General features: G+C 41.2%; 1 protein-coding gene across 2 annotated transcripts in view; it reads left to right on the top strand.

The window, feature by feature from the left end:
- Window positions 1–27191, top strand: part of MTX2 (metaxin 2) — a 60155-nt gene extending 32964 nt beyond the window's left edge. For both annotated transcript variants that reach the window (XM_030580461.1, XM_030580460.1), the window contains 7 exons: window positions 13240–13312; window positions 20280–20356; window positions 21228–21320; window positions 21870–21908; window positions 22348–22473; window positions 23178–23254; window positions 26657–27191. In XM_030580461.1, the coding sequence (XP_030436321.1) occupies window positions 13252–13312; window positions 20280–20356; window positions 21228–21320; window positions 21870–21908; window positions 22348–22473; window positions 23178–23254; window positions 26657–26867 (684 nt within the window). In that variant the 5' untranslated portion in view covers window positions 13240–13251 and the 3' untranslated portion in view covers window positions 26868–27191. The remainder of the gene's footprint in view (window positions 1–13239; window positions 13313–20279; window positions 20357–21227; window positions 21321–21869; window positions 21909–22347; window positions 22474–23177; window positions 23255–26656) is intronic.
- Window positions 27192–27457: the final 266 nt, after the last annotated feature.

Here is a 27457-nt window from a genome sequence, read left to right as displayed (position 1 = left end):
CCTGAAATCCATTGTCTTTATTTTGCTGTACTCCCTTCTACCCTTCCTTAGAATTGCAAACTCTATTATTTCATGATCACTTTCACCCAAGCTTCCTTCTACTTTCAAATTCTCAACGAGTTCTTCCCTATTTGTTAAAATCAAGTCTAGAACAGCTTCCCTCCAGTAGCTTTTTCAACTTTCTGAAATAAAAAGTTGTCTGCAATGCAGTCCAGGAACTTATTGGATAGTCTGTGCCTCGCGGTGTTATTTTCCCAACATATATCTGGATAGTTGAAGTCCCCCATCACCACCAAATCTTGGGCTTTGGATCATTTTGTTAGTTGTTTGAAAAAAGCCTCATCCACCTCTTCCACCTGATTAGGTGGCCTGTAGTAGACTCCCAGCACGACATCACCCGTGTTTTTTACCCCTTTTAGCCTAACCCAGAGACTCTCAACACTCCCATCTCCTATGTTCATCTCTACCTCAGTCCAAGTGTGTACATTTTTAATATATAAGGCAACACCTCCTCCCTTTTTCCCCTGTCTATCCTTCCTGAGCAAACTATACCCATCCACACCAACATTCCAGTCGTGTGTATTATCCCACCAAGTTTCAGTAATGCCTGCAATGTCATAGTTGTATTTATTTATTAGCACTTCCAGTTCTTCCTGCTTATTACCCATACTTCTTGCATTTGTATATAGGCATCTAAGATACTGGTTTGATCTTGCCTCCCAGCTTTGCCCTGACCCTCCTTTCTCTCTGCCATTATAGCTCGTGCTCCCTCCTGTTTCCAACCCATCTCCCAGGTCTTGTTCCCCACTTACCTGTGGGCTTTGCTCACCTGTCCCCGTTGAACCTAGTTTAAAGCCCTCCTTACTAGGTTAGCCAGTCTGTGCGCAAATAAGGGTTTTCCCCTCTTCGAAAGGTGAACACCATCTGTGCCTAGCAGACAGATTGTGCCATCTCCCATGATTAAAATGAAAGACATGTGAAAGAGGTTTATTAGTTTCATAGTCCTTGTCATGTTAAAGCTTGACATGAGCCCTTTCTGCATATGTGCTGATAGTTCATTCTCTTGCAGTTAAAATACACTTTTTTGTTTCATACTGACATTCAAAATAAAATAGATACACTACTACTGCTACTACACCTCTTCCCTGATATTACGCGACCCGATGTAACACGAATTCAGATATAACATGGGAGAGCGGTGTTCTGAGGGGCCAGGGCTGCGCAATCCAGTGGATCAAAGCAAGTTCGATATAACGCGGTTTCACCTATAACACGGTAAGATTTTTTTGGCTCCTGAGAACAGTGTTATTTCAGGGTAGAGGTGTCCTACTAAGTGGAACCAAAAATGAATATGAAATCAGCAAATTAAGGTCCTGTACTAGAGTACATTGTGCTGTAGGAGATGGGTTGTTTGTCTGCTACCAGGTTAATAACCTTCTCCACAGAGAGGACAACATACCTTCAGTTTTAGGAATAATTTTTAATAGAACCTAACCCTCAGAAGCTATATTGATCATATAGGACTAGCCATACTGGATTGCACTGCAGGTCCAGGTTGTTTGGTGTTCTGCTTCTGGCAGTGGCCAATATAATTGATTCAGAAGAAGGTAAACCCCTCTGATGAAACCCTGTGGGATGAGTGAATAGGGAAGGAATTCTTGATGTCAGTGGCAATAATCTTATACCCAGAAATGTGAGAGTCATTTACTGTTATAACATGCTGAACTACAAATGCAGTCCATAAAATTGAGTCTTTTTAAAATCCAGACAGAATGTTTGGGTTGATATCTTCCTGTGATAATGAATTCCACATTGACTCTTGTAGGAAGTTTCCTTTATTTTTATAAGTGTCCTGGGCACTAGTATTATTGCTTATTGTTGTAATACAGGCTAGCGAAATAAGGGGAAGACTGACCAGTTTTCACTTTATTCTTCTTGATTTTAAATATTTCTGTTAATCTATCCCAACTCTTATGGCCAGATGCTAATAAGTCAGAAAAAGACATTTGCCCTTTCTGAGCTACCAAATAGGAGTTCAGTTTGCATTTTGAAGCTATTCTCCTTTTTCTATTGGCATTTGAGTATTTTTGGCGGAGGGGGCTAAGACTTCCCTAGAGGGGGACCTGAAAAGCTATGAACATTTTTCCTGACTAAAATAGCTGTGAAAACTTTTTCATCTGAAGTTATGAGTGGCAGATGTGTTGCAAGGGGTGACTCCACTGTGTTCACTCAGAGTAGAGTATCTCCCTTAAAGTACTTATTGGCAAGATTGCTAAGATTTGGCTGCTGCTTGGGTAGTAGATCCATGCTGAGGTCAGTGGATGTGTGCAAATGCTAAATTTTTCCTATGTGAAGTTCTGAAGGTCTTAGGGGAACGTTAGGTTTTGGCCTGCAAACTGAACCCCTCTTGACTTGTAAAATCATTTGGGGGTGGGGGGTTGAATGCACTCTTGATAGAGATTAATGCTTCCCATTAGAGGTGTTGGCATCTTTTCAACAAGTTATTGTTGTGCCCACTCTCAATGAACTATCTTTTGATGTTAGTCATCTTCCCAGTTATTGCCCAGTTCCTAACCTTTTGGGGGCATTTTTTTTTCCTATTTTAAAGAGGGACTTGGCAAAGCAACTTTTTGAGTTGTGTAGAATCATCAGATTTCCTTGGCCCTTTGTGTTCTGGTTTTAGACCTGAATATGGGACAGAGACTGCATAGGTTTGGTTGACTGATCTCTGTTGATGAATATTGAACCAATAGATATGTCTGCCTTTGCTACCATTGTCTGTGAAGTAGAACTGATGTTTGTGGACCTTAACAGAATTGAGTTGGAGTGATTCCAATCTCTTCTTGTTGGAAAGTCCAAGAGAATGTTGGGTAATCCCCTACTGCCGCAAGGGCTCTTTTGTAAAAGGTGAAGTAGAACTCCACCTTGTCACCCCTCCTACTCTTCATATATGGAAGGCACCATGTTGAGAAAATGAGATGCTTGGAGCTGCAAGTCATCAATATTCTATTATTTTTTTTTATTCTCTCTGGTATTGCAGTGCATTCCAGTTTAGTATCATCTACACACTTTGTGCTGCTCACTCCTTTTTAGTCACTAAAGAAGATGTTAAGTAAGATCAAGCCTGACAAAGATCATTGCATTGTCCACTAGACCCTTCCTCCCAAGTATCCCCATCTCAATACATTGTCACTTTTTGTACCTCTTTGTGTGGTGTTTGTCTGTTTTCCTCTCCTCATGATTATTCAAATCCAGCCAATTTAAACTAATTTGGAGTAATTTCCCCGACACCTAATCAAATGCTTGCTAGAATCCAAATATATTAGTCTAATGCTTTCTCTTCATATGATGTTTACTGTATCAAAAAATCAGTCAAAGTTTTCTGGCAATAGATACCTATAAGCACACGTTGCTTGTGATTCCCTTACCCTCAAATTATCTAGGGGATAACATAATTGTCATTTACATGAAAAACATTAATTGTGCTTAATATGTTAATTGTGGTTTTCAGTTAAGTTTTTAATGCTCATAATTTCCTAAGTCTGTCAGTCATGTTAATACAGGAGAATGTGAAAGTTATTGTAGTGAAATCAATTGTCTAAGGCTATGGCTATACTTAAAATGCTACAGTCTGGCACAACTACAACACTTCAGTGTATACACTCATGATGGCAACAGAAGGGTTTCTCTTGTCTCTGCAGTTAATCAACCTCCATGAGAGGCAGTAGCCGGGTCAACAGATGAATTCTTCCATCAACCTAGTGCTGTCTACGCTGAGGGTTAGGTCGGCATAGCTACATCTTTCAGGGTGTGGATTTTTTCACACCTGAGAGATGCAGCTATGCTGATGTAAGTTTTCAGTGTAGACCAGCCGTAATATTTTTGAATGGATGGTGGAATCTGGGAAATTGTATAATCGCATCCCTGACCTCAGCCCTCTCTGTGGCTAGGAGCAGTGTTATTTCCTTTAACAATTGTCACAATATGTACACCACATATTAAGTCACTAATGCTTAGTTTATTTAAATGCTTGTGTTTTTGTCAGAACAAGGTCCTAGCAAATAAATAGTTAAGGAGAATCCAAGAGTACCCCTTTGAAAGTGATGATGTCAACAGTGAATACCAGTAAGTCACTGATGTTGTGATGAACCTTACTGGTATTCCCCTAAAAAGGGGGGTGCAGTTAAGAGTTGTAGCTCATATCCTTGTTTTGAATGTAAATTACCTTTAAAGAATATTAGTAGGTTTTGAGAAGTCCACAGATTATGGCACTGCTCATCACATGTGGAGATGACTCTGTAATGGTAGTGTGTGAAGGTGGAATATTAATGTGCTGCAAATTTTTAAGTTAAGTTATACTGGATTTTATATCCATCCATTGTAAGCATGCTAGTTGTGTGTCTAATGGCACTTGACTAATTGGTTGGCACATAAAATAAGAGTTCTCAGCACCTTAAGAATGTTTATAAATTCTTGATTAGGAAGATATTACACAGATTGTGAAAAATGTGTCAGTCACCTCACCTCCCCACTATGAATAGTGAATGACCATATTAAGGGCCCAAGAGCAAACTATCCCACTGCGTAGGAAAGATAGTAAGTGTGGTAAGAGACCACCTTGGCTTAACCAGGAAATCTTCAATGATCTAAAAATCAAAGAAGAGTCCTACAAAAGGTGGAAACTAGGTCAAATTGCAAAGCATGAATATAAACAAACTATACAAGTTTGTTTGTAGAAGCAAAATTAGAAAGGCCAAGGCACAAAACGAGATCAAACTAGCTAGAGACATAAAGGGTAATGAAAACATTCTACAAATACATTAGAAGCAAGAGGAAGTCCAAGGACAGGGTAGACCTGTTACTCAATGGAGGTGGGGTGCGGAGGGGGCAGGGACAAAAACAGAAAATGTGGTAATGGCAGAGGTGCTTAATTACTACTTTGTTTTCGCCAGGAAGGTTGGTGGTGATTTGATGTGTAACAGTGAATACCAGTGAAAATGAAGTAGGATCAGAAGAGGCTAAAATAGGGAGAGAACAAGTTAAAAATTACTTAGACAAGTCAGATGTCTTCAAGTCACCATGGCCTGATGAAATGCATCCTAGAACACTCAAGGAGCTGACTGAGGGGATATCTGAGCCATTAGTAGTTATTTTTGAAAAGTCATATGGAAGACAGGAGAGATTCCAGAAGACTGGAAAATGGCAAATATAGTGCCAGTCTATAAAAAGAGAAATAAAGACAATCCAGGGAATTACAGACCAGTCATCTTAACTTCAGTACCCAGAAAGATAAAGGATCAAATAATTAAGCAATCAGTTTGAAAACATCTAGAAGATAATAAGGTGATAAGTAACAGTCAGCATGGATTTGTCAAGAACAAATTCTGTCAAAGCAACCTGATCGCCTTTTCTGACAGGGTAACAAGCCTTGTGGATGGAGGGAAGTGGTAGACGTGGTATATCTTGACTTTATTAAGGCTTTTGATACTGTCTGCTTGACCTTCTCATAAACGAACTAGGGAAATGCAACCTAGATGGAGCTCCTACAAGGTGGGTGGAAAACTGGTTCCAGGAGAATAGTTACCAGTGGTTCACAGTCATGCTGGAAGGACATAACGAGTGGGGTTCCACAGGGATCCATTTTTGGTCTGGTTCTGTTAAATATCTTCATCAATGATTTAGATAATGGCCTAGAAAGTACACTTATAACTTTTGCAGACGATACCAAGCTTGGAGGAGTTGGAAGTGCTTTGGAGGATAGGATTAAAATTCAGAATGGTCTGGACAAACTGGAGAAATGGTCTGAAGTAAATAGGATGAAATTCAATAAGGACAAATGCAAAGTACTCCACTTAGGAGGGAACAATTAGTTGCACACATACAACTTGGGAAATGACTGCCTAGGAAGGACTACTGCGGAAAGGGATCTGGGGGTCATAGTGGACCATAAGCTAAATATGAGTCAACAGTGTAACACTATTGCAAAAAAAGCAAACATCATTCTGGGATGCATTAGCAGGTGTGTTGTGAGCAAGACACAAGAAGTCATTCTTCTGCTCTACTCTGCGCAGGTTAGGCCTCAACTGGAGTATTGTGTCCAGTTCTAGGTGCCACACTTCAGGAAAGATGTGGACAAATTGGAGAGATGATGAAAGGTCTAGAAAACATGACCTGTGAGGGAAGATTGAAAAAATTGGGTTTGTTTAGTCTGAAGAAGAGAAGACTGAGAGGGGACGTGATAAGTTTTCAAGTATGTAAAAGGTTGTTAGAAGGAGGAGGGAGAAAATTTTTTTCTCAAACTCCTGAGAATAGAACAAGAAGCAATGGGCTTAAATTGCAGCAAAGGAGATTTAGGTTGGACATTAGGAAAGAATGGAATAAATTGCCTAGGGAGGTTGTGGAATCTCCATCATTGGAGGTTTTTAAGAGCAGGTTGGATAAAAACCTGTGAGGGATGGTCTAGATACTTAGTCCTGCCATGAGTGCAGGGGACTGGACTAGATGATGTCTCAAGGCCCCTTCCAGTTCTGTGATTCTATAAAGAAAGCCAGATTTGTCTCCTTCTGGATCTGGTGCCACTAAACATGGGGCTGCAGGATTTCTCCCTTCTCTTGGGACACTCTTTTGCCATCCTCTTCATGGCCCTGGTACAGCTATACAGAGATTTGGAGTCTCCTCTAGCTCTTGCCACCCACTGCCTATAATTGAAGGCAAGACCTAAGGCTTGTTGAGATCTAATGACTCTGCTCACACTTGTAGAGGATGGGAGTGTGACAGGTTCGGTCACAGAGACCCCCTTGGGACTTCCACCTGATGTGCTGAGACTACCTCTGAGCCCATTTTCCCTGCCAGCTTGGGTCTTCAGAACCCTGCCTTGTTGAGCCAGACACGCCAGTCTGCTCCAGCACAGACCCAGGTCGGAACCATGAGCCCCAAAGCTGCAGACTTAACTGAAAATGGCTTAGCAAGTGCTCCTGCCTCTAGCTCCTAGACACTCAGCTCACAATGGGATCCAGACCCCAAATAAATCCATTTTACTCTGTATAAAGCTTATACAGGGTAAACTCATAAATTGTCCGCCCTCTTTAACACTGATAAGGAGAAGATGCACAGCTGTTTGCTCCCCCAGGTATTAGCTACGTACTCTGGATTCAGTAATAAACAAAAGTGATTTTATTAAATATAAAAAGTAGGATTTAAGTGGTTCCAAGTAATAACAGACACAATAAAGTAAGTTACCAAGCAAAATAAAACAAAACACGCAAGTTTAAGCCTAATGCATTAAGAAACTGATTACAAATGAAATCTCATCCCCAGAGATGTTCCAGTAAGCTTCTTTCACAGATTGGACTCCTTCCTAGTCTGGGTCCAGCAATCACTCACACCCCCGTAGTTACTGTCCTTTGTTCCAGCTTCTTTCAGGCATCTCTTGGGAGTGGAGAGGCCATCACTTGAGCCAGCTGAAGACAAAATGGAGAGGGTAGAAACCGCCTTGTTCTTCTGTGCAAAGTCACAGCAACAAGATGGAGTTTGTAGTCACCTGGGCAAGTCACATGTCCATAAATGATTCAACTTTTTGCAGGCCAATGGCATTGTTTACATGTTAGTTTGAACGTTCCCAGGAAAGCTCAGACGTGAAATGGCGTCTCCCAAAGTCCATTGTCAGTTAAATGTTTCTTGATTGTGTGCTTACCGAGAATAGTCCTTTCTCAAGAAGCTGACCAAGTGCTTCACTGAGGCTACTTAGAATCAAACACATTGAGATGCAAGTACATAGCCAATGTTCGTAACGTCAAATAAAAAAAAGATACACATATATAGACAGCATAATCATGACCAGCAAACTACAACCTTTCCACAGACACCCCACTTGACCTCCTCTGTACACTTGGTGCAGCCATAGGACCCTGGTTGCAACAATGATCTATACGGTCACAGTGCATGTCAATAACATAACAGGGGGAACCTACTAAAACTTTGGGAAAAGGGAAACCATAAGGCTTCTAAGGCTTGTAGAGTGGAGCACTGCAGGAGGGAGGCTGAATGGATGAATGAATCCAGTTAATTTTATCTGAAGCTAAGATCTGGCAAAATAAGAATTAGAAGAGCTATCTAATTCTGATGGTCATTGCTGCTTGTACGATCAGCTTTAATTTTGTAGATTTTTTTTTTCCTCATTGAAAAGCCTCCCTAATTATTGGCTTACATTTGTGAGGTCTGTCTCTGCAAGGAAAAGACTATGGCTTGGTCTGTACTACTAATTTGTCTGTATAGCTGCACAGGGGCGGTGCAAGGATGTTTCGCGCCCTAGGTGGAACTTCCACCTTACGACCCCCCCCCCCGCACCCCTGCCCTGAGGCGCCCTCCCCCCACGCAGCTCCCCCGCTCCTCCCTGAGGGGGCCCCCTTGCGGCAGCTCCACACCCCCTACCCTCCGCCCTGAGGCACCCCCCCCCGCCCCAGCTCATCCCTGCTCTGCACACAAGCACCCCGAGCATGCTGTGACTGCTTCACTTCTCCTGCTTCCCAGGCTTGCAGTGCCTAAGCTGATTGACACCGCAAGCCTGGGAGGTGGGAGAAGTGAAGCAGCTCACCCCTGCCCTGCCTCCTCCCCGAGCATGCCGTGGCTGCTTCACTTCTCCCACCTCCCAGGCTTGCGGCACCAATCAGCTTAGGCATCGCAAGCCTGGGAGGTGGGAGAAGTGAAGCAGTCACGGTGTGCTTGGGGAGGGGGAGGAGGCGGGGCCGGGGTGAGCTGGGGCGGGGAGTTTCCCTGCATTCCACACCCCCCCTTACTTGCTGCAGGCGGCCCTCCCTGCGCTCTCCCGCCCCAGCTTCCAATATCTGGCCGCCACGGTCACTGCCGAAGAAAATGGCGCCCCCCAAATCCCAGCGCCCTAGGTGACAGCCTTGGTTGCCTAAATGGTTGCACCAGCCCTGTAGCTACATTGTTCAGACCTGAAAAGGTCAGTGATAGTTCTTTGGTATACAATCCTATCCTTGCATGTACCACTACATTTAAAAGCTTTGAGATGACTTGCTTGCTGCACTAACTCCAGGATAATTCAGGCACACTTGCTTTAGAACCAGCATTGAGAACAGCACATGGCAGCTGTAAAAATTCACCTCCGGCTAGATGTAGACTCCTGAAGTTAATTTAGTGCCCTATTGCAAAGGGAATTACAGTGGCAAGCCTGGACAAAATTAAACTTCAGCTACTTTTCAAGAAGGAAATAAACAGCTAAGGAGTAAGAGCATGGATTTGAGGTGTGATAAATTAATTTAAGAATGTTTTGCTCCTGAAATACAACCTTTCTCGAAGCTGTCATTTGAGATGTACAGTGTTAGCACTATAATGCAGTATTGCTGACTGAATGCTGTTTACATTCCTGCATGCCCAGATACAGCTTTGAAAGCCATGCAAAATTAGAATCTATGTATATTTCACGTGCATATTGTGTCTAAAATTCTGTATGTACTCCTACTCTACCAGTACATAGAATCTAAAACCAAATTCCTGTTTTTTAATTAGTTCATAAGATAGCTAGTACATATGGGGCCAATACTTTTCCCAGGTTCAGGAGTGTTTGTATTTGGGGTTACATTTAGGCCCTTCTATCTAAACCTTGCATATCGGGTTTTTTAAAGTACGTTATACACCAGTCTTTTTAGATGACCTTATGGAGAGGGAATGGGCCCATTTGTATGCAAAGGTACTTAAAAAAATACATATAGTGCCAGAATAATAAAGAAAGGAAATTCAAAGTTAAGACGAATGCCCTATACATTAAAGGCTTTTATGACTTCTAATAGCTTATTTGGTATTGGGAGGCTTATGCTGAAGGTTTCAATCCATTTTTTTAAAATAAGTTCTGGGGTTGTCTTTATTTCCCAGCCATTGCTTCTGCTTCCTGGTTGAACACAGGAATTAGGGCAGGATAGAGCAGAACCAGGGTGCTTAGGCAGAAGGGGACGAGGCTGAGACAACAGTCCTTGTGCTGTTTTGTGGGGAATGGAGCTGAACGGAGCAGAGGAAAACAGGAAAGAAGGACTGCCTTTGACAGGTAGCTGAGTGGATGTTTTTTGGGTTTTTTTGCAATGATGAGAGTAAATGGGTGAAGATATTTTTATCCCTGAGGTAGGACTGTTACCATATAAGAGCTTGGCTCCCTAGAAGGAGCAATCTCCTCATATCTCTTCACAGCAGAAGGGAACCAGATGAGTTTAAGGATGCTGATTCAGTCTCTTGGTGCAGTGGTCAAGGAAGAAGCTGGTTCCTGGCAACTGTCCCAGCTCCTGGATGTCCTCTGGCTGGGGGTAAAAGGCTCTCCTTCCTGCTCCCTTCTCACTGTGTGGCGGGAGAAAGCAGTCTGTGAGGGGACCTCCTTTCTGTGTGTCTCATTCAGTTTCTGTGCTTTTCCTATCTTTCCAGTGGGTTGCTGGTTATCTTCCTTAACTTCACTCTTCCCCAGTCCTACCAAAGATCAGTGGTCTAACTTTATTCTTCATTCCCAAACTAAACTCTTGGAGGAGGCTGAATGAAGTGGAGGGAAGGAAATGCTATTAGTTTAGATGGTGTTTTAATATAGTCTCTACTGATTTGAAACATATTTTTCTAAGTTCTCTGGCATAATTCTAGCCACAAAACATGAGAGCAAAATTTCCCCAGCCTCTGCCTTAAATCAGGAGAAGGAAACCAGGGCTTGGAAGTGTGTTCTTAAATTAATCCTAATTTCAATATTTTTACTGAAGTGAAATTATAATAAAGAAAGAAGAGTTGTTTGGCCAAAAATATAAAGCTGTGTGTTTAAACTTTACCCCTAATGCCTGACTATTGCAGAATATTTGGTACATTAAATCACACACTGATGGCGCACTTGTGCACAGTGGGTAACAGGGCAAGTACCAATTCAAGATCTGAATTTGTCTTGATTTTTGTGACAATCTTACCTTTAGTTAGAGTTTATTTTCATGCATGTTAATTTGTCTTTTAATACAAGAAACATTTCATTCAGTAGAGTTGAGACAATTGCAAAAAATATACATGCCTCTCAGCCTGGAATTGTTTCTAAAATAAAGATAGAAAAGGATCACTTTTCTTTCCTTGGGGGTTGTGTACTTTGAAGCAGAAATAGCCTTTTTCACCTTAATCAATAAGTCAAACTGTTCTGCAGTGATTCAAGTACCAAGCAGACTGGTAAGAACCAGGGCACAAACCCCAAATTGTTTGTGAATTCTATACTTAGAGCTCTTCAGGTACTGTAATAACAGCCTTAAGGTGAAGTCACAGACAGTCCCCTAGGTTACTGTCTTGCCAGCCAGGTAAGCCCACCTTTGTGATAGATGGTCCCTTACACCAAGGATCACAGCAATAGTCAGATTACTACCAGCCCCAAGGGACCAGATGCTTACCCTAGGTCAGTTGCACCGTAGGTCTCTCACCAAAGACAATGCTTGTAGCCAATCCTGTTATCTTGTAAAATGAGTTATTTACAAGATTAAAGCAGGTAAACATTATACACAAAAGAGTTACAATATTAAGTTTCAAAAGGTAATAGAAGCTTCTGTAGTAAGCAAGCTCTGTATGTCCTTTAGGGCTAACCCAAGCTAAGCAGCTTGGGATTCCCTGCTTGTGCTTAGAAAACCTTGTCCCCTAGAGTCCAAGCAGCACTGAGATACAGTTCCTTCTTGTTGGGTTTTTTTCATTCCCTTCCCCCCTGTGCTCTGAGCTGCAAACTCAGCTGATGACAGGAATTTACATGCATGACTCATCTTTGTGGGGTAGGAGGGTTGCAGAGCATCACAATCTTTTGTTCTTGTTAATGTTCCACAATAGTCTGTCTGGTGTTGATGGGATTTCCTTGTTGGCCAGGACGCAACGCCTTCTGTTGGAAAATAGTACTTTACACTAGTTAATGTCTCTCTCCTGTCTGGTGATTCCAGTCACAGAAGTTTACAATACAAATTCTTAAATATTACCTTTCAAAATACAGATGCTATAAGTGAGATTAATATGTGCAGCAACTCACAAGCATTCAATAAAGTGTAAACACCAAACACATTCTTATATATCCTCATGCTAATACACAGGTGAGCCAGACTGATTCCAGTTGTGTATTTGCCAGTGTTCAGTTGAGACATGGAGACCCTGGCATGAGCTGAAACCTGGTCTGCAAGTGTCACACAATATAACAGATAGACCCTAGTGGTCTGCTATGTTAACGAAGCTGTTGTGCATGCATGTTAAGTCCATATACTGTCCTTAAAATCATAATAAAACTTCTTTTATGTGTAATAGATTATTTTTAAATTTAATTTAGTTGTATCTGCCTTTGTTCAGAAGTAGTGAAGGGCTGAATTCTGGATTAATAGCTTTCAGATTTGGAATTTGAGATTTTGGCCTTTTCACTGGCAAAGGCGAATACCAAATACCCAACAGGATTTAACTATGTGCCTCACCACTGACTCTGAGAGATTATTTATACTTGCCATGCTCTCACTATCGAAAGTGTGAGTTACCCTGTGAAAGTTATTTTGTTCCTACACAGAAACTATCTAAGTATTTTATAATGATGACTACTGCTGATAAAAATTAGTATCCTGTGGAAATAGCTTTGTCCAGGGTTATAGAGAGATGTAAAAAAACATTACGTTGGTCAACTATACTCTTAATTCAAGTAAACTCTACTGGTAATAAACACCGCCTTTTAATTTAGCAGAATTGCAAAGCAAAAATCGTGAAAATGTTGGCTAGTGAAAATATGGCAGGGGAAGGATTTAAAAAAAAAAAGTGTGTGTTTTGTTTTTTAAAAAATATGCTAGAGATGTAGCAGCACATGCTGGTGCTTGTTCTCTAAACATATTAGTCTATAATAACCACAAAAGATGTGTGCTCCAATGTTCAGGTTGGCAAAATGTCACTTAAACTGATTATTAGTGACTTATAAACAACAGTAACTTTGGCGGTCAAATGCCACCATCAAATGGGAAAAACAGATGTAACTTTATTAGACGAAAGAATTCTTACTAATGATTTTGGACAATATCCTTATACACTATTGTCCAATGAAGTTTTATATTTTTTCTTTCTTTCCTTTTCTATTTTCCCTAAAACAGAATACAGATACCTGTACTTCATAAACATTGCGCTAAGCATTAGTTTAATATATTTAAAACAAATCCATGCTTTGCCATCAGCTAATACGTGTTTTCCTTTTTCTGTGCTCCTCTTCGTTTTCAGGCCTTTTTGCAAATGTGCAATCTGCCAGTCCAGGTGGTTTGTAGAGCAAATGCAGAATATATGTCCCCATCTGGTAAGTGTGGTGTTCATTTAAATTACTGTGTTAGTACCTATGTTTTGATGCCATGGCAACAGCACCTCATCTTGCAGATAACAGCCAGTCAGTGCTGGTGTATGTGGGTTGCCTCTTTATTTTTTTTCCTTAGTCTACTGTGATTTTTCTCTATAGAAAATGAGATAAATCAAATACAAACTTTTAAAATGTACTGTATTGCACATTTTAAATGCAGTGGGCATACAGTGGATTCACGCCCTCGGTTACTTAAAAGTCTGGTGGTAACACTCTCAAAAAATGCCTAGGGACTCTTGGCCTTCTCAAGCCCAGAGGTTTCTGTATGCAGAAGTATCTCTACTGATCTCCAGGGACATACCCCTGGGGATACCCTGTTGACCAATGAATGATGTTCCATTTTCCACTGTTTTAAGGGTGGGAAGAAATGTCTTTTGTTATCTTAGCTGGAAGGTGATTGTCAGCATGTTAATAATTGCGGACAGATCATGGATAAACTGTCAGTACCTTGAATAGTGTTGTACTTAAGTCCTCCTCTGATTCAAAAGACTGTTTGCAAAAAATGCAAGTTCAGTGTTGGATGATTTTTTAAAAAAAAAATCCCAAACTCTGTTAGGAATTTCTATACACTCTCATCTAAAAGATTACTAGAAAAGAATTGCTGAATGCACAACACAATTCTGATAGCCTAAAATTCTTCATTGCATTAGGATCCATTTGTGTGAGTTAAATTAAGCTACTTTTATAATTTTTGATTCAAGTATGGAGTAGTAAAAATGCCTGCCTACGTGGGTCTTTGCATTTGCATACTGCATGGTTAGCTCTGCTCCTCCTTCTTGGTATTAGGGGAAAATCAGCTGGAATCCTGTCTTTAATTAATGCTTTAAAAAAATCTCAGTGATTGGTAGCACTGAAAACAGTACAGTTCTTGTAGCAAAAGCAGGATTTTTTTTTTTAATCAGCCTTTCAAAATAAACCCATTGGGCTGACTCCTTGTAGAAATAAGTCAGTATCTTACATGTAAGATACTAAGGGCTTGGCTACACTGGAAAGTTGCAGCGCTGTAAACCCACCACCAGCGCAGCAACTTACTCACCGTCCACATTGCAAGGCACATACAGGGCTGCATCTCCCTGGCTGCAGCGCTGGTTGTACTCCTGCTCTGCCTCGGGTATAAGGATTGCAGCACTGGTGATGTAGCGCTGCTCCTTAAGTGTGGCCACCAAAAGCGCTGTAATTGGCCTCCGGGGTATTCGGAGGTATCCCAGAATGCCTGTTCAGCCACTCTGCTCATCAGTTCGCACTTTACTGCGCTGGCGTCAGGTGACCCGCCCTTTAAATGCCCCAGGAATTTTAAAAATTCCCTTCCTGTTTGCTCAGCCAGGTGTGGTGTGCAATCAGTTAATCTTTCCAGGTGACCATGCCTTTCCAGGTGACCATTGCTCCAGCATGGAGCAATGGTGAGTTGCTGGACCTCATCAGTGTTTGTGGTGAGGAAGCTGTGCAGTCACAGCTGCGCTCCAGCCGTAGGAATTACGATACCTATGGGCAGATCTCAAGGGCCATGCTGGAAAGGGGCCATGACTGGGACACGCTGCAGTGAGGGTTAAAGTAAAGGAGCTGTGGAGTGCCTACTGCAAAGCCCGCGAGGGAAACCGCCGCTCAGGTGCTGCCCCCATTTTTACAAGGAGCTGGACGCGATACTTGGGAGTGACCCCACTGCCAATCCGATGACCACGATGGACAGTTCAGAGTGGGGAGCGGAGGGGGAGATGGAGCGTGGGGAGGAAACCGAGAGTGAGGGTACTGGGGTGGGGGGAGACACCCTATAGTCCCAAGAGGCATGCAGCCAGGAGCTCTTCTCAAGCCAGGAGGAAGGTAGCCAGTCGCAGCAGCTGGAACTTGGTGAAGGAGAAGCAGAGGAGCGGGTTCCCGGTAAGCAGCTTTTATTTTCAGGATGGAAATGTTTCGGGAGAGGAGTGGGGGTAATTGCTGCATGCATGCATGCCTAGATGTGGAATAGCCCATTGATGTGGTCTATCACGTCGCGGTAATCGGCCTTGGTAATCTCTTCAAAAGTTTCTGCCAGAGCGTGGGCAATGCACTTGCGCAAGTTTATAGGGAGAGCCACTGTGGTCCTTCTCCCAGTCAGGCTAACGTGTCCGCGCCACTGTGCTGCGAGGGGTGGGGAGATCATTGCTGCACACAGGCAAACTGCATAGGGGCCAGGGCGGAATCCGCATAGCTGTAGAAGACCCTCCCGCTCTTCCCAGGTGACCCACAGCAGCGAGATATCTTCCAGGATTAACTCCTGTGGAAAATGTTGGGATAGTGTTCAGTGTAGGTCCCCCTGCAGCAGTTTGTTTTCCCCAACGCAATGAAACCCCAGTACAGCCCTGACCCAATCAGTCCCCCTTCCCAGGTGACCCGCAGCAGTGAGATATCATCCAGGATTAATTAACTCCTGCACTCATTCCCCGTTACTCACCATGTCTTCGCTGCTGTGTGTTCTCTGTGCTCTGATTGGTATGTGGAAAGTATGCTAAAGTGAGTCTGTAAACTCCTTCACTGTGATTATACACAATGCTGCCTCTCTGTTAAATGTTTCAATTTTTGTCTTTCTAATAACAGTGTCCTTGAATACCCCACTGGCTGGATCAGAGACTGCTGAAAGGCTACAAAACCTGAGAAAGAAGTCACGAAAAAGCAAAGAAGATATGGTGAAAGCAGTTATGAATCAGTCTGCCAGAGAGAGTAAAAAACTCCCGGACTGGAGGGAAAAAATGCAGTACTAGAGGGAAAGAGAAAGCAGGAGAAAGGCAGTAGCTAAGAAGAAAAGCACGAAGCAGCTGATAAGCATCCTGGCACACCTAACGGACTGTGTCCAGTCACTCATAGCCATGCAGGCAGAGCACTACCATGCGGCCCCCTCCCAGTCCCAAAGCTCTTTCCCTTGTGCCCCAATGTCAGCTCAAAAGCCCCTTCTCCAGCATCCAGGTTATTACCACCAGCAGCTGCCCCCAACACCTGTACGTTCACCTACCAGCCCTGAGAACTACGACCCTTACCCTCTGCACTCAACCCCTGTCACCATGCAGCATTTTCATCCTGAAGTGCAGCAGTCATTGCACAGCACTCCAGACAGGACATATTCAAACCTCTGACTGTACAGTTCACCACCCCACCCCTCTGCCCTTTCAGTTATTTTCTTTTCAATAAATGAATTTGTGGCTTTCAAAACAGTTTTCTTTATTGCAGAAAGTGTAAGATACCGTAGCCCAGGGGGAAAAAAAAAAAAGACACTGCAAATCATTGTAACCACTGCACTTCGCTCCCATGCAAGGCACCAAACATTACTGTTGGCTTTCAGCCTCAAATTCCCCCCTCAAGACATCCCTAATCCTTGTAGCCCTGTGCTGGGCCTCTCTAGTAGCCCTACTCTCTGGCTGTGCAAATTCAGCCTCCAGGCTTTGAACCTCTGACGTCCATTCTTGACTGAATGTTTGACCCTTCCCTTCACAAATATTATGGAGGGTACGGCACGCGGATATAACCGCAGGGATGCTGCTTTCCCCTAAGTCTAGCTTCCCATAAAGAGAGCGCCAGCGCCCTTTTAAATGGCCAAAAGCACACTCCAGTCATTCTGCACTGGCCAGCCTGTAGCGGAACTGGTCCTTGCTCCTGTCAAGCTTCCCTGTATACGGTTTCATGAGCCAAGGCATTAACGGGTAAGCGGGGTCTCCAAGGATCACAATGGGCATTTCGACGTCCCCTACTGTGATCTTCTGGTCTGGGAAAAAAGTCCTGGCCTGCAGCTTCCTGAACAGGCCACTGTTCCGAAAGATGCGTGCATCATGCACCTTTCCAGGCCAGCCTGTGTAAATGTCAATGAAATGCCCACAGTGATCCACAAGCACCTGGAGAACCATAGAGAAATAACCCTTCCGATTAATGTACTCGGATGCTAGGTGGGGTGGTGCCAGAATAGGAATATGCGTCCCATCTATCGCGCCTCCACAATTAGGGAAACCCATTTGTGCAAAGCCATCCAGAATGTCCTGCACGTTCCCCAGAGTCACGGTTCTTCTTAGCAGGATGCAATTAATGGCCCTGCAAACTTGCATCAACACGATTCAATGGTCGACCTTCCCACTCCAAACTGGTTCGTGACCGATCGGTAGCTGTCTGGAGTTACCAGCTTCCAGATTGCAATAGCCACCTGCTTCTCCACTGACAGGGCAGCTCTCAATCTTGTGTCCTTGCGCCGCAGGATGGGGGCGAGCTCAACACACAGTCCCATGAAAGTGGCTTTTCTCATCCGAAAGTTCTGCAGCCACTGCTCATCATCCCAGACTTCCATGACGATGTGATCCCACCACTCAGTGCTTGTTTCCCGAGCCCAAAAGCAGCGTTCCACGGTGCTGAGCATTTCCGTTAATGCCAAAAGCAATTTAGTGTCATACGCGTCAGGCGAATCGATATCATCGTTGGCCTCCTCACTGTCACTTTGGAGCTGAAGGAATAGCTCAACTGCCAACTGTGATGTGCTGGCGACACTCATCAGCAAAGTCCTCAGCAGCTCGGGCTCCATCTTCCACAGAAATCGCGCTGCACAGAAACCGTTGGGAGACTCACAATGGCACCAAACGTGGACGGAAAAACAGTGACTGCTGGGATGTGAAGCAATGCACCACGGGGCGCTGGGACAGGAAGTGGAATGACCCGCACCCTTCCGTCCCCTTCCCACAACCCACAGTGCCAAAATGGGACGAGGGGCTCTGTGGGATAGCTGCCCACAATGCACCACTCCCAACAGCGCTGCAAATGCTGCGAATGTGGCCACACTTCAGCGCTGGTAGCTGTCAGTGTGGCCACACTTCAGCGCTTTCCCTACACAGCTATCTGAAGACAGCTGTAACTCCCAGCGCTGCACAACTGCAAGTGTAGCCAAGCCCTAAGACTGGTGATACTTGTATTTTCCATCTCCTGCACTCCCTTTCTCCCAGTCACATTGGCTATTATCTAATACACCATAATTTGTGTCTGAAGCCTTTTTTTTTCTATACCACTGTCTAAATAATGCAGAAAGGAGTATGACTGACATGGGCTGATGAGAGTTGTGCTGCACTGATCACATCTTGCATATTCTATTTGTCATGCTGGTTCCATTTTAAATACAGCTAGGAGTATAAACGTGGTGATTTATTGTCCTAAGAGCCTCTACAATTTGTTTGCAGTTTTCTGTTTGTTTTTCTGTTTACTTCAGTATCATTTTAATAACATGAAAATTAATTCCAACCAAATCAGGCTATTCGCAAAAGGTTTCATTCCTGTAAAAAATCTCAAACTGATTGTAGTGGTTCTCAGACGGGCATCTCCACATTTGTGTAGGACTCTTTGTAATGATACTTTCCACAACTAGAAAATCCTTTTGTAGGAGTCAAATGCTGACTGTGGATATAGGAATACCGAAAGATCATCTTTATATGCCAGCAATGTAAACCACAGAGTTTTTGCAATTCAGAAAACCTTGCATTTCTATTGTAATATTTCATCATACAGATGCAGATGAGGTTTTTGTTGATACAGTGTACCTCATCTGTTCCCCTTAGGCTGACTGTGAATCAGAGAGGAATGAATCTCATGATAGAGACCATGACTGAACCTGCTGTTGTTATGAATTCTATTTGAACTAGGTCTAGCAGTAGATTCTGTGCATTTGGGATCTGTTTGGACTTCTTAATTTTTCATGAATATCTTTCAAATTATATTACTTTTAAAAACCCTGTACATAATATTTGACTTTGGTTTATTCTTTTAAAATATTCTATGAAGACACACTTGGCTATCCTCATTTTCCTTGTCTCTCATTGTGAGCCTATTGTGTACTGTGACTTGTTTCATTTATGGGCAAAGTCCATTATTGTCTCTCATCATATTCAGTAAACTATGTTTACTAATGTAAAATAAAAAATGTCCAATGTCTTTTCCTCCATGCTGAGGTGATTAAATAACAATATGTAAAATACATATTATATATAATCTAAATTTTCTTAAATTTACATAGCACTGTGTATGTAAAGGTGTTTAAAGATGGTGTCTGTCAAATAGGTGTTTCATAAAGGCAGCCAAGTGCTCTATCTGCTTCCCTGGGATTTCCACAGTTGTGCTTTGTGGAAACATTGAACAACCAATCTTCCCAGCAAAGCACGATTTAATTAATGGATTGAGACCTATCAGTTTATACAATAACTTGCAAATATTCGTTAGAGCAGTGGTACCCAAACTGTGGGGCATGTCCACCTAGAGGTGTGTGGAGGAAACTTCGGGGGGCATGGTGCGGCCCAGGCCAGCCCCAGCAGAGGGCAGGGAAGGAGCACCATGCAGCCCTGCTCCATTCCAGCTCTGCTCCAGCACTGCCTCCAGCCACAGCCCCTGCTTCTGCCCCCAACCCGCCGCCTATGGCCTGGCCACAGCTCTGCACCCAGCCTCAGCCCTGTCTACCCGGCCTCCACCCTGACTCCGCACCCAGCCTTAGCCCCACCTCGGGCTTCCACCCCATGGCTGCAGCTAGGCTCCCAGTTCCAACCTCCACCCCTGGCCCTGGCTCCCTTACTCCTGTCCACCGCTCTATTCCCGAGCCATGTCCCCACTCCTGGCCTAGCTCCTGGGGCTGGGTGGGTGGGAGGGGAACGGGGTAAGGGAACCACAATGGTGAAAAGGTTGGGGACCACTGCGTTCGCGTGAAAGCCAATCAGTAGGGCAAGCCATAGCATAAAAGTGAATTAAAGAGATAGGCATGGGGAGGCTCTATTTGTGAGCGTCTCTCAAATGAAACTTTGCATATTAACTGTCATGTACAATCTGATAGACTTTGTGCTGAAACACTTCAAAGCCATAATTTCAAAAATAATTTTCTGTATGTTTAGAAAGCTTTAATTTACTAAAAATTTACCGTATCTCACTGCAGGTAAAGTACCCTTTATTCGTGTAGGAAATCAAGTAGTATCTGAACTTGGCCCCATAGTCCAGTTTGTAAAAGCCAAGGTAAGGATATTAAGTATACTTGCTCAGTAACTGATAAATACGGTAGTCACCCTTTTTAGCATTTGCACTCATTTAGCTTACTCTTAAGAAATGTGACATAATTAGTTTTTAAGAGAGTAAAGTAGAAAAACCTCATATGAATGTAAAGGTATCTGCATTTTTACAATATGGCAACTATTTTAACCCAATGCAGGGAGTAACCTTTTGCTTAAGGAAAATATGGTGTAATGGAGGTCTGTGATGGTATGATGGGGATATTTTCCTCTGGCATTTATTCAAATGATAGAAATCAGCTGTAAGTACAGGATTTCATCATGTTAGCAAGGGGCTGGAAAATAACCTAGACCTTACAACAGCACTCCTTTTTTGGCTCCCAAGTATAGTATTCTTAGAAAAGACATAGTGTTTGCTTAAGTCTTGAAGTTTCAGCTAATATATGTTCATATTTGCTTTTACTCTATTCTGTCCTTGTAAAGCAATGTCTGCTTATTAAGCAGTTTATTTTGATAAACTGTTTATATCATCAACCTACTTCTTCGCACAGAAGAAATCATAGTAATAGTGAAGCCATGAAATCAAGTTTACAGCTAAAAAAGAAATGCACAGTAGTTCTGTAGCTGAAAATAAATCTACATTTGTCATGTGTGTTTGATTGTATTGGAGTGTAACATTTTCTGTTTAATATTGAAGGTAATTTTAGTATGGAAGGTACTTCCTAATATTTACCCATCTATTTTATGATTTAGAGACCTATATAGAGAGATTAAGACCTAATCTAAAGCACATTGACTTCTGTTGGCTTTGGCTCAAGCCCTAGCTGAATATTGTAATATCCTTTCTTACAGGGTTGTATATTCTTTTACCCCCTTAGGGCCATTCACTCAGTGATGGGTTGGATGAAGTCCAAAAAGCTGAGATGAAAGCCTACATGGAATTAGTCAATAATATGTTATTGACAGCAGAGGTACAGCAAACCATAATAATTTGTTGATTTTCTGAGTAGGTGATAAGTGGGCAAAAATGTAGCATTTTTTTCCATGTGGAAAATGTATTTTATTTTCAAATTCTTAGATTGGGAAATAGTTCATCAACTCCTAGGCTAGTGTCCTTACAAGAACAGAACTCCACATTCTCTGTGGTCTCTTTACATAGTCATATGAAAAATTCATGAAATGTGGTTGATTTTTTGTTGTACAAAACAATGATGAGTTTATAAAGACTAACATGTAGATGTAAAGAGAGTTGACTCATAATGTATATAGCATGTTCTGAACTCCATCTTAATTTCAAATCTGTTCCGGTGGCTGTTCTGAAAGAGAACTAGCAACCGGCTTTTGTCTTGCAAGCATCACCATTAACTTCTCTTTTGTGTTCATGGAAGGCACTGTTAGACTTAAAATATTTTTGGGATATGCTATTAATTTAACTTAAAAGAAAACATCAATAGTTAGAAATAACTCTCTGTGCAGTCTAACTGAAATTTCAGAATAAAAGGTGGTTTTTTTTTTCCTAGTTGTATCTTCAGTGGTGTGATGATACAACAGTAGAGGAGGTGAGTGGTTCTGCAGCATTTATCTTAATTAAAATTTAATGAGAAAACACTTTTGCTCACAAATGCAAGTCCCTACTCATAAATGAAACATAGAAGTTTATACCATTAATGATATAGTTTTTCACTTTAATTTTGCTTGCATATACGTTTTAGGGAATCTATGTATCATTACTTAAGGTACCTGGCTGCAAAGTAGATATGTTTTTATATATTTTTAAGGTAATAGAGTAAATGGTTTCTTTTTCTTTAGGCTGCAAACTATGAATTTCTGTGCAGAATAACTTCTTAATATTTTATAAAAGCCATTGTAAATGCTTTCTGATCCATGAAAACCATAGCTATTTTGTAAATAACCGTATACAGTCTTACTTGCCTTTTTTTTTAAAAAAAGTGATTTTGTTTTTGTGGTCTTTTTGTTTGTTTGTCTTTTTAAACAAAGATTACTCATCCAAGGTATGGATCCCCTTATCCTTGGCCTCTCAATCGCATTTTGGCTTATCAGAAACAATGGGAGGTCAGACGTAAGATGAAAGCTATTGGATGGGCTGGCAAGTCACTTGAACAGGTCTGTCAGATAATAGCCAGAGTTGACTTCTTCATTTATTTTTTTTTTTTAATAATCTCTCAGCAATGAAATACATATAAATAAAATATCAAAAGTGTCAAAATTCCAGAAAAACAGTATTTTATTTCCTGTGTTTCATAAAATATATGTATTGTGCAACTCCGTACATTTAAAACAATTGTCTGTGGAATCCATGTTGCTGGCTTCGACAGCAATAAACTTTTAAATCACACACACAATCTGAGAAAAATGAAAGATGTTTTCTCATGAATATCTATCTCTGGGCTGAGTATCTCTTTATGTGAGTTTAGACCATGATCCTGGAAAGGGATTAGCAGCCAAGGACTTTGATTTCCATGTGAAGATAATGGGGTCCCTTTGCAGGATTGTGGCAATTTGTTCTTGGAGCACCAAGAAAAATACAAAGACGTTTATAGGTAAAAATTTAATGTATTAATTTTAACCCAATTATTGACAATAGGGAAATTAACAACTTTCCTTATGTCAACAATATACTTGTCATTTAAGGTCTGGAAATAAGATTTGTAATCTGGATCTGTGTAATATCTATGGTCTACATAGTTAATTTAGTAAATTATTACAAATGCCTACTGGTGTTATGTATGCAATAAGGGAGCTATTTTGTAGATAATTGTGTTCTCATCTGACTATTTAGGTACTGTACTAATCTTTTGTTTGGTTAGGTGTTGGAAGATGTAGATCAGTGTTGTCAAGCTCTCTCTCAAAGGCTGGGAACACAACCATATTTCTTCAATAAGCAGTAAGTTACTTTATATGGAAATGTAATGTACTGTAGGTATATTACTCTCCAGAACAGAGCTGAATGGGGACTATTTTTGCCTTATTTTAATACCTTATCAGTAGTTAAGGAACATGTAGGAATGAATCCGTAAATTGCATATATAAGAATTTCTGAAATTACTAAGTAATTGTAAATATTACAAAAGATACTAAGTTTCCATAAAATATTTCATATATTTTCTCTAGTGTTTATAGACTTAATCCTGTTTTCCACTGACTTGACACAGAATACACCAGGGGTCAGCAACCTTTCAGAAGCGGTGTGCCGAGTCTTCATTTATTCACTCTAATTTAAGGTTTCATGTGCCAGTAATACATTTTAACGTTTTTAGAAGGTCTCTTTCTATAAGTCTATAATATATAACTAAACTATTGTTGTATGTAAAGTAAATAAGGTTTTAAAAAATTTTAAATGAACCTTCTTAAACATAAATTAAAATGCAGAGCCCCCCAGCTTGGTGGCCAAGACCTGGGCAGCATGAGTGCCACTGAAAATCAGCTCACGTGCCGCCTTCGGCACGCGTGCCAAGGTTTCCTACACCTGGAATACACAATAATTTGTCAGTTAAAAACATATAATGTAAAAACAAAAACCTGTAGTTTTAATAGGTAACTAAGTAATAATCCACTTAATTACATGAGCATAAGTTGCCATTTCGTAGATGATACCTATCAGTGTAAGTGCGCCAATACATCCATAAGCAGAACGAATGTGATGTATTTTGATCAAAACGTGCTTCCTGCACATGTTAATTCAAGTGACACAGTGGTGGGGAAGGCTTTGTCTACACTGCAGCCCAAGGTGTGATTGCAGCCCAGATAGACATACCACACTAGCTTTAAGGGCGCTAGCATAGCTAAAAATAGCAGCACAGTCTGCACAAGCACACTGGGGACCCTGCGTAAATACTCATGTTGGAAGCCTGTGCCTCCATATCAACGCTAAGTCTACCTGTGCTTCGTTCATACCTTGGATTGCAGCGTAGACATACTTTACAGAGTTGGGTTAGCCTGAAGATGCCTGTGAAGTCATATAACTGTGGGGAAATGCTGGTCTTCTCCCCACAAAGGATTTATTACAAAGTAGCAGCTATAATTTGTGTAAGAGAATACGGTTCAGGGCTTTTGCAGAAAAGCCACCGTGGACCCAAATCTGACATACAGCAGATGTCCTTTGCTATTGTCAGTCACATCCAGTTGCAAATGTATACTTTCCCAAAAATATTCCTGTAATTAATGTTGAATATATTCATGTACTGCACCCATCACCATGGCATATGAACCATGAAGTTACATAAAGAATGTACATTACTCTTGGAATGTATGTGATTTTTAACAAAAAAAAAGCTGCCTTCACGTTCCCCTGATCATGGCAGTATCTGGGGGCCAGTTTTAGATATTTTTGGTGGGGTAACAATGGGGAAATTACAAAGACACTTACATAAAATCAGCTTGTGACATTACACACTAATAGAGATGGGGAAGGAAACTAAAGGCTTATTAAAGCAAGGATATATGAAGGAGCCAGTGAGATTCAGAGAGGAGGCATCTGGGGGTGGGGTGGTAGGAGGAAGCAATTGTCTTGTCCAGCTATGCCACAGAATCAGAAAGCAAGGAGGAATTGGGAAGCTGAGTAACTGTAAATTGTATTGTTGTTTTTTTTTCCATAGGTTAAGCTTACTTCAACTGGGCTGTTACTTGTTAGTTTGGAACAGGCCAAAGAAAGCCCAGTTTCTGATCCCCAGTACATTAGATGGGGATGGAGAAATGTCTCAATTAGCAGGCTGTAATATTTTGTTTCTCGCCTCTTTGCCCCCAAAGATTTTGCAAAGTTAAGGTTAGGTGAGCAATGTAATTGGATGAGAGTGAGTGCTGTAGGATTACGTAGCAGTAGAGAACAAATTGAAGCTGTATTGCAACTATTCATTTTGAGGCATTCTGAACTGTCTTTTATAAAGGTGATTTTTGTAAAGGAAGTGCTATTATTTGGGAGTGTTAGCTGGACTCCATAACACACGCTTTCAACCTTTACATTTTTAAAATGTTTGTTGTCTGTAAATAGTCATAGAGTTTCTCTATAATTAATCTAATAAAATATTCTTCTAGCTTATTAATATTAGTATGTAGTTCTTGGACATTAGTGAATAAAAGCTCTAAATTGTTAAATATACTTAAGGAAAATGTTTTGTTTGGGTTTTTTTGTTTTGTTTGCATATAGACCAGTGCTGCAAAAAGTTCACTAAGGTCAAGCTCTGGAAGGCTTGTACACATAGCCATGAGTATGACTGCAGACGTATTCAAGAAATCACTGTTCTCCTTTGGGTTGTAGTGGCTTTAGTTGCAGTGTTATTTCCATTTGTTTAGTCTCTTTAACACAAAAGAGATGGCTCTAAATGTTACCAACATGTAGTAACTTTTTCTCACTAGTCAAGGAATTTTTGGTGGCTGAAAAGCCCAGGAGAGGTGTGGTTTTTTTGCGGTTTTGAAGAGCACCATTCTGCTTGAAGGGGTAGTTTTGTTATGCACAGTATCTGCAGAGGAGACTGGAAATATAGATTCCCTTCCCACAAGATCAAAAAGTGAGGAACAGTTGGTGCCGGACAGATGAGTCAGTGGCTAGGCTCCGCATACATTTTATGAAAAGGTATTTTGTAACTTCTTTACTGTTTGGGGGAAAAAAACAACAACCCAAAAATCCCTAATTTGTTAATGGGAGCACTGAGCAGCACATTGAGAATTCAGGCCAAAATTTGTTAGTGTACATGTAAAATACAGTAGAACCTCACAGTTACAAACACTTCAGGAATGGAGGTTGTTCATAATTCTGAACAAAACATATTGGTGGTTCTTTCAAAAGTTTACAACTGAACATTGACTTAATACAGCTTTGAAACTTTACTATGCAGAAGAAAAATTCTGCTTTTTAACCATCTTAATTTAATGAAACAAGCACAGAAATAGTTTCCTTACCTCGTCAAATCTTTTTTTAAACTTTCCCTTTATTTTTTTAGTAGTTTACAATTAACACAGTGTGTTCTGTACTGTGTATGTTTGTTTGTTTGTAGTATCTGCTGCTGCCTGATGGCTTACATCTAGTTCCAAACAAGGTGTATGGCTGACTGGTCAGTTTGTAACCCTGGTGTTCATAACTCTGAGGTTCTACTGTATTTAAGGTTTCATGCATTTGTTAAATCTCAAGCTTTATTTGGTTAAATATGACCCGTTTGATTACTTTGTGAAAATACTTGGAGTTTTTTGAGTTAATATTTAAAAAAATCAGAGTACAGTAGGATTTTCTTTATAAGGTTTTCAGTGATTCCTGACTCCCAGGGGCCCACATTTTTCCCTGTCTCTTTTATAGGCCAACTGAGTTAGATGCTTTGGTATTTGGACATCTGTTCACAATTCTTACTACTCAGCTGACGAGTGATGAACTCTCCGAAAAAGTGAAAAACTACAGCAACCTCGTGGCCTTTTGCAGGAGAATAGAGCAACACTATTTTGAGGATCATGATAAAGACAGCTCTGCAAGTGCTGCATCCAGATCCTCAAAGAGTTATCTACCAAGTTAAATGCTTCATTTTGTGGTGAGGAGGCCCAGTTTCTGAAACCAATTTTGATTTCATTGTTTAACAGATGATGATGATGATGATGATGGCAGCTTTGGAAATGAAAAAGTGTGTAATAGCAGCTTCCAAAAGAGGGTTTAAAACATTCTGGAGCAAGGGAAGTTCAAACTGCATTTTGTGTGTTATAGAATTCACTGTATACATTTAACATGAAATGATTTTTGAGCTATTGCCAATTAAATGCCATATAGGCTATTAAATATTAAACTGAAGTGACCTTGGAACAATATTGTATCTGTATTAAAAATAAAAAGAAATGAAAAACTATTGTTTTTAAAAGTCTCTTCGATCTTTCCAAAAATCTTTTAATAAGTTTTATTCATATGTTAGAAACTGTTTTCAGATCTTCCTAGCAGAAGGACAAAAGGAAAGTAATTTGCAATACATCCTGCAGGATTAACCTGTTGACTATATGGTAGAGCAAGTAATATGAAAATTACTCTATTCAGGCTTCAACAAGTTTGCACTCTGAAAGTCAGTGTGTTTACAAGGTGATTAGGTCCTTTTAAGAGATTGGCATTCAAAACCAGATG

This window comes from Gopherus evgoodei, chromosome 11 (genome assembly GCF_007399415.2).
Source record: "Gopherus evgoodei ecotype Sinaloan lineage chromosome 11, rGopEvg1_v1.p, whole genome shotgun sequence".
Classification (NCBI taxonomy): Eukaryota; Metazoa; Chordata; order Testudines; family Testudinidae; genus Gopherus; species Gopherus evgoodei.
Note: the sequence above shows the minus strand (reverse complement) of the source record. Positions and strands in the feature narration are given on the sequence as shown.